This window comes from Haliotis cracherodii, unplaced genomic scaffold (genome assembly GCF_022045235.1).
Source record: "Haliotis cracherodii isolate W230 unplaced genomic scaffold, xgHalCrac1.p SCAF_1, whole genome shotgun sequence".
NCBI lineage: Eukaryota > Metazoa > Mollusca > Gastropoda > Lepetellida > Haliotidae > Haliotis > Haliotis cracherodii.
The window spans coordinates 30,583,477-30,591,372 of NW_027266264.1; the positions used below are offsets into that span (position 1 = coordinate 30,583,477).

General features: G+C 39.2%; 1 protein-coding gene across 1 annotated transcript; it reads left to right on the plus strand.

Annotated features, from left to right (window-relative positions):
- Positions 1–322: 322 nt before the first annotated feature.
- Positions 323–7,202, plus strand: LOC139463315 (protein D2-like). The gene is made up of 5 exons (XM_071244574.1): positions 323–342; positions 3,780–4,027; positions 4,803–4,904; positions 5,310–5,346; positions 7,009–7,202. Exons 2-5 carry the CDS (start codon positions 3,818–3,820, stop codon positions 7,200–7,202), a joined length of 543 nt encoding a protein of 180 aa, XP_071100675.1. The 5' UTR covers positions 323–342; positions 3,780–3,817.
- The last annotated feature ends 694 nt before the right edge of the window (positions 7,203–7,896 follow it).

The window sequence follows — 7,896 nt, forward strand, 5'->3', positions numbered from 1 at the left end:
AGTTTTGTGTCACCAGGTCCTTATTTTGTTCGTGACGCAGTCAAGTTGTTGGACAGCTTATGTTCAGGGCCTTATTTGGATAGATAGTATAGATATAGTAGTTAGTTTGCTATTCGTGTTTTCCCCATGGTTAGAAACACATCAGATCTCGCTACTGGGGTGGTCACGTTCGAAACTCATAGACAAGCAAAGTCGCCTTTTACGGCAAGTATAGGTTGATTATTATTATTAAGAAAAGCCCAACTTTATTTCGCTAAATATTCCGTCGCATTTTAGAGTCTCCGAAATAAGGGAGATCACTCTGGTTTCACTGTATGTACAGTGCGCCATATTACCTGACGGGTAGGTTTGTACATATTATCATTGTTCGTATTGCAGTAATTGTCCGTCCGCCGCCGGTTCGTGTTTAATACATTCATTGTATGGGATATAAAGTAACACGTACAGAAACACGTACAAGTGAAATGTTATGACATGTCGTCAAGTATCTACGTTTTCGAGCATCCAAAATGATCGTTGTTTGTCGCGTTATAGAGACGGGTGGGATATGATCGTGCATACATCCGAGCTGTCAAAAATGGGTTCCTGTGAAGTATTGAAGTACCTATCAAAACAATCCGTCGTCATTCAGAATTGTTCAGATTTGGTGCCCGTGTCATGATGAAAAGGAATAATAAAATAATGTGAACCACATGACCATGTAACTATTCATAATAATAAACAAACTCGCAAAAGCCTCGTAGATATGGCCTCGTACGCGCAAGGAATCCAACTCCCACCCCACCCCTCTCGTTGAAGCATACTGCTTGTGTGAAATACTGGTGATTGTTTACCACCTTGATGCCCTCCTCTTCAACCCTCACTTTGAAGTCTAATAACATTCGAAATACATCACGTACACAGATACACATCACAGTTTTTAATAATGTTGGAAATTCCCTGTTCTGTGATATTGTCGACTGGCATTTTAGGCCAAGCAATATATGAAAATGACCTCTGAAAATTAGGTACATCGTAAATGTCGCCATTTTTACACATTACTGAATCACCAATCACGGCGTTATTTACGGCATGTTTTGAAATCTAAATTTCGGATATTTACTCGGAGAAATGATTTTCAAAAATAGCATATTAGTGATAACGGGTATCTCTCTTTTATGAAATCACCAATGATCATTCCAAAACGTAGCCGATAACCCTAGAATCGTTTAGAATGTTTTGGAAAATATGCAAACAGGAACGCCGAAGTGAACTTTCCGCTATATTGGATAGTGTTTACAAAATCACGTTTCCGCACACCGGTTATGTAACATCACGTAGATATATATATATATCAAACTAAGCTGCGATACATACATCCGTGAATTCCTCATACGTTTTAGAATCAAATGACAAATGGTCTTTGTCACCAATACAAAGTGTTTAGATGAAATCAAGCAAAATTTATTAGGTGTGAAAACGAACGCTGTCCTCGGTAACTGCACTTGTTTGAAATGTAAACGATGCAAAATTCAGATTTTACACAGTGTAGCATTTTTTCCCATTTTGAGCTAGATCTATCCGTTTGTCTATTTGTTGCATACATTGGCTCAACATTTTCAGAATATGCATAAGCAGAGAATCGTAGGAAGAATTAAGGCATTAAAAAATAGAAACATTGCAATGACTTGATACAAAAATGGACAAAGTTTCCGTACTGCGTGACGCCATGACAACGGTATTTATCGGAATTTCTGACTATTTCTCTTGGTTTCCATGAACAAAATGACAACAAATAACAGTACACAGATTGTCGGAATGTTTTTTATTACTTACATATCACATTTATGTAAATAAGATCCCTGAATCAACGAAAGTCCCCTTGCAAATTCCCGTGTACTGTTGTCAGTGAACACGCCATTTTGTAAAAGTCGGTAGTGATGTCATGCGTCAACATTGTTGTACATATTTGTACCTTTGAGGTAAAGGTCCTTGAATGAAAGTAGACACGATCATTGTATCCTGCTGTTACAGTTTCAGTCATGATGTTGATTTTGCATATCTTTTTAACCACTTTTTCAAACCATTAATTTCACTATGGATATTTATCAATGTTCAATGTGATATCATTCGTAGATTATGACCACAAAATGTATGAACCTCTGATAATCTCCTGTTTGTTTGAACATTGTTTACATAAGAAATTGATAAGTTTATAGTGTCGTATACGATACTGTTTCCTTTAGACGATTGTTAGAAGTTGAAATGTAAATGTAACTTCAGCATGTACGTATTCTTTTGGAGTGTAAATGTCAATATTGTAATTTCATAAAAAGAACAAAACAGGTTCATGAACAGCCGTTTCATTTTATTTCAAAACTGTAACTGAATATATTACTTTATTAAAATGGATAATATATTTTGTTAAAATATGTCCACAATGTTTGAAGAATTGTCTTGGTCTTGGAATTGTTTTTTATTGCATTATTCAAATAGAGAAAGGTGATACTTATAACGACACGTACGCCAGCCCAGGTGCGCGTTATAGTCACAAACAATTTTCGAATTATTCCTCTCGTTTGGTATTACATAATCAGTGGGTGAACCTTTTATTCAAATATTGTGATCCACGGATTTTGAACTGTTTACTTCATTTCTCCAAGAATTTTGAATTTTTAAAAAATATAAACCGTGTCTAATTACCCCGTTGGTCGAGCCACATACGATGCTCCTGATAATACTATACCAAAGGAACAGTCTTCGCATCTTTTATTGTGTGATTCTCATCACATAATCATGAACATTTCCAGCATTGAATATAATTTTGGTTGTTTTTAAATATTCTGTTTGGTATTTGATTGCGAAAAAATTGATACAAAACAGGTGCGTGTCTTGTCCAATTAAGGTACACGGTAAGCTGTCTAATTGTTTATATATTCAAGAATTATTTTACACTGTCATTTTATGGTGTCGAAAAAGCGTCAAATCCGTTTTATACATCGAGATTTTCCATACCATGAACGAAAAGTAGGGGAGATTATTAATCAAAATACCAGTGTCATCCTTCTCCGACGTTGTCAATGCCATAACGTCAAATAGAATGGTGTAATTCTTTTAGTAATTCATTACAATTGATGAAAAGGCTAGTGCTCCATTAATAATGGTGCAACATTAGTCAAATAACACTTGCACAATCAGGAGAATGTTGGAAATAGGGTTAGGGTTGAGGGTTAGATAGGGCCATCCATTTCGCTTTTACTTCCTCTTTTATTAAGTACGGTTTCATCATTTCTGATGGGTTTATTTATACCTAAACGTTTGCAGTTTCAATATAGATATTTGTGTTGGAATAGTTTGCTTACTCGTGAACAAATCACCACGAAAATATATTGTCCTTATCCACGGCAAATTCTTACCAAGTGACCTGGGTTACAATAAACTGGCGCAAAGTATAGCGGAGTTATGTCCCCTTGTCTTTGTACGCGTGTGACCTGTCTGTCGGCTTTTGACATTGAATGTTTACGTTATACATTAGCATATGAATCCATTTGATATATATTTATGGCATTCAGATATGAGGCAGTATTTTATTCACTCACAGTTTCTGTAAAACAGCTAATTCTTTAAAGCCCGAAACACGAAAGCCCATAACACGGGAATACTCTATATCAGTAAATAAAAGTTATCTTGAAGCTAATAGACATAGATTAAACAAATTGGTGAAAGCGACAGCTCACGTGAATAATTACAGTAACTATATATAAATCATATACTGGTACTGATGACATTTTCGTCAACAGATCAAGTCCACGTGAGATCACTGGCCCGGACTTCTGAGATGTACGCAACAGGACTTCTTGTCGTCTGCTTCCTGCAGCTACTTGGCGGGTCGGACGCCCATTGTAAAGTTGACAATACCCTCTGCACCAAACGATCCCCTCCCAAGTTGGACATTTACTACTCCGGGCACAAGATTGCTTGTAACACTCGTCTAACTATCGGAGACGTTTCCAAGGTGCCATGTATAAAGTTCAAGCAGGGAAAGAAAGTGAGTATTTATCTAATGAACTACCATACAAAAATATGCCATGGATACGTGAAGGTGAATGAATTTTGTTTATATATATATATATAAAGCCTCATTCAAGATTTGATCCTAACCAAACCACATGAAGCGTCATAAAATCTCCTTCTAGACCCAGTCTAGACTTGACACTGAGATATTCCCATTATCATTTAGTCTGTGTTTGTTGGTTGGTTGGTCAACCCCGCAAATTTCTTTAAAAATAATTAAAAATCAATGCTTCAGACATTTACAAAAAGGAAATTGCCTACCACAAAAATCGCATAAAAAATATCTGATTTTGTAGCTGTAGAGAATATCAAATGGCCATTGTCGGTTCCAAACGACGATGTAAAACCCTACTCACTCCGTTTTCCTATACATGACAAAGTTATTTTCCTCTTGGATAAGATCATGTCCCTGTGCTTAACATACCTAGGGGTCATAATTTGAATGAATTTAAAGAGTGAACACTGAACTCGGGTGATCATGTAGCGGGTAGGGGAACATAGACTCGCGCACAGCCATGACGTCACACCTAATACCCCTCGAGGCACGTCGACAACTAAAAATCCTGAAAACGTAAATCCATTAGCAACATGTTGGTCAAATAGTTTGGTTACAATACGTGAACGTCACACACTCATGGCAGCGGTAGTGTAAGTAATGGTGTTGGTGAACTGTGTTTATATTGTCTTGTATTCTAACTAAACGCACCACATGAGAGAATTGACACTTTCATGAATATGTTTGTTGTCAGGGTGAAAGTTACGTCCTTGTCTTCGTTGACCCAGATGCTCCCTACCCGTGCGCCAATTCCTACGGTAGCAACTACCTCCACTACGCTGCTGTCGTTAAAAATGTAAGTAGAATTTTGTTTTTAGACATCTCGTTAAAATTTGGCATAGTGAAATAAACAAATTGAATTCAAGGACCCGTATACCGTTCTTTCGTTATTGAACCAGGTAACCGTGTTGATAAAAATCAATTTGTGAAGAAACTCCATTGTGACAGGTGACTATGACTCATAGCTGCCATTGGTTCCATGGTGTATGTTAAGTACAATTTCTAATAAAGGGTGTGCTTTTACTTCTGATTCTCTTCTCTCCTCCATGGCAATCTAGATCTGTTGCTGCAGCATCTGAGTGTCATACTACGTCTGTGTAATGTTATGTATGACCCTGAATGCAGACTAACAGACTAGTAGTTAGTTGAGTAACAGACTAGTAGTTGAGATTTTATCCACGCTTCACTTAATTGTTTTCAGATGAATGGCGAATTGAAGCCTTCGAAAGTACTAGTTCGTAAGTATTAATGAGATATATACTGGTATACATATTGCTTTAATATCGCCCATGAATGGATCCGATCAGCGTGCGCTCGTATTTAATTCTCAGCCTCATGGGGAAAATACAACCAATGGGGGCACGGGCGGCCCTGTCTTCAGAGGCACCGCAATTCGCTGTGCAGAGTTGCGTCGCTTGGGCACGCCGGAAACCTGAAATGGTTTGTTCCCGATTCGCCCCGATTATGTTTCTAGGTAAGTCGGCACCGTACCTGTGCTCGCGGGTTTCGGTAGCGTGGTAAATGTCTGAGACCTGCATCACTTAGGGCTTTCTTCCTACATTAAGCAAGTAGCTTTGTGGACCCGTGAAGACCCGTGAAGACCCGTGAAGATTCCGGGGTAGAATAGATCTTCAGCAACCCATGCTTGCCGTAAAATGCGACTATGCTTGCCATAAAAGGAGACTAACGGGTTCGGGTGGTCAGGGTCGCTGACTTGGTTGATGCATGTCGTCGATCCCAAATGCGTGGATCGATGCTCGAGATGTCAATCACTGGATTGTCTGGTCCAGACTCGATCATTTACAGACCGCCTTCATATAGCTGGAATTTTGCTCAGTGCGGCGTTAAACAACAAACCAACCAACCAACCAACCAAATGCGTGGATCGATCCTCGTGATGTCAATCACTGGATTGTCTGGTCCAGACTCGATTATTTACAGGCCGCCGTCATATAGCTGGAATATTGCTGAGTGCGGCGTTAAACAACAAACAAACCAAACCAAACCAAACAGTAGCCCTGTGACATGACGGGACCGGATTACTGTTAAAAGCGGCGTTAAATCGAACTCACTCGCTCAACACCAAACCTGCCTTATGAGGCGCTAGATGGTTAACAGTCATTTCAGCATGAACAGAGGTATATTTCGTGCAAAGTTGCGCATTTTTCTATCAACAGTGATAATTGCATTTTTTCTTACTAAAAAGAAGTGAAGGACCACCCGATATTTTCATGACGTATTAATCACAGTAATATGAAATAATCGGGTGACCTTAACTTCTTTTGACTGGTATATATAATAATGAACATAAGCGTGTGTATCGCGCACTTGTTGTCAAATGTTATAAAGACGTGTTGTTATTATCTTCCCGAGGCAAGGGCGTTAACTGTCTATAAAAGACCAGTTTCCACCCTTTCCGAACTAGGCTGGAATTTCCTGGCTCGATCGTAGCACTGCCAGTGGCTCTTACGAGTGATGTCCCTTCCATGTCGATCCTATTGACCAATCAGATTCCAAATTGCTTCAAACAAAAAGGCAGCGCCCTGTCAAGACCATCAGATCTAGAGTCAAGATCTATCTAGAAATAAAACGGGTCTTACCTCGCGAAGTGCATCAGATAACTTGAGCACCTTGATTTGCAAAATATCTGTCGACACCCAGTTGGCGGTTCACATGTTTTGCAAATCCTTCAATCGGCGGAAATCTATCTTGTTTACGAACAGGATGTATAGTTCTTTACGCGATTTTGATTGGGCTATACATAGTCAAGTCAAAGTGTAACTCCGGAACTCCAGCCTAGTTCGGCAAGGGTGGACTTGTATAGTCAGTTAAAGCCCTTGCCTCGGGAAGATGGTTGATATGCTTGTAACTGAAATACAATATTTGTGTTGCACATCTAGATTACAGTGGCCCACATCCACCAAAAGGCACACACCGGTACCAGTTTTACGTATTTCCCTGGAAATCCTCCAAGAAACCAGTGCTCCACAATTCGGACAAGTCGAGAGGCGACTTCAATTTGAACCGGTTCAAGACGGACAATCATTTGAAAAAACCGGTTGCGGTGTTTCAGCTGAATGTCCCGCACACTTAATACCATGTTGGGCTATTTCCATGTTGTATTGATTATGGAAAGCACAAATAAAAAGCTCCCTTACGAACATACATACTATTATTGTTTTTGTAGATACTGTTTGGGGACATTTCTGTTTGCTGGGTTAGGCAAATGTACATAGCGCTGAGGGTGATCACCTCTCTTTGTTGTTTAACGCCCCACACAACAATATTTTAGCTATGTGAAGGCGATCTGTAAATAATCAAGTATGGACCAGACAGTCCAGTGATTAACATCATGAGCATCGATCTACTTAATTTCGGTACGATGACATGCGTCAACCAAGTCAGCCTGACCACCTACCCGTTAGCCGCCAAGCATTGGTTGATGAAGACTATTTCTAACCCGGAGCTTCAGGATAATCAAATGGCTAACGGTGGATAAGAAATACGTACCATATACCCATTGACTGGAAAGAATATAGCAGTAGTATTGCAGCAGTCAAGCAGTACTAGTGGACTATTATCAACTTCAACTTCAACTTTAAACCCTTAAAACAATTCTCAGTCAGCTAATGCTGCTATACCAACTGATTTGGACGAATTAAGATGTATTGTACTAAAATAAGTAGCACAAGCAGTTGGCTATTGTAGTGGGTGAGTTGAGTTTAACGCAGCTTTTAACAGTATTCCAGTCATTTCACGGCGTGTCAGCTTAATGTGGGAGGAAAGCC

Excerpts from the sequence above, each read along its gene's own strand:
- LOC139463315 (XM_071244574.1), top strand. The coding sequence starts at position 3,818 with ATGTACGCAACAGGACTTCTTGTCGTCTGCTTCCTGCAGCTACTTGGC. Across the intron at positions 4,905-5,309 it reads ACGCTGCTGTCGTTAAAAAT|ATGAATGGCGAATTGAAGCC; the intron begins GTAAGTAGAATT and ends AATTGTTTTCAG. Across the intron at positions 5,347-7,008 it reads GCCTTCGAAAGTACTAGTTC|ATTACAGTGGCCCACATCCA; the intron begins GTAAGTATTAAT and ends TTGCACATCTAG.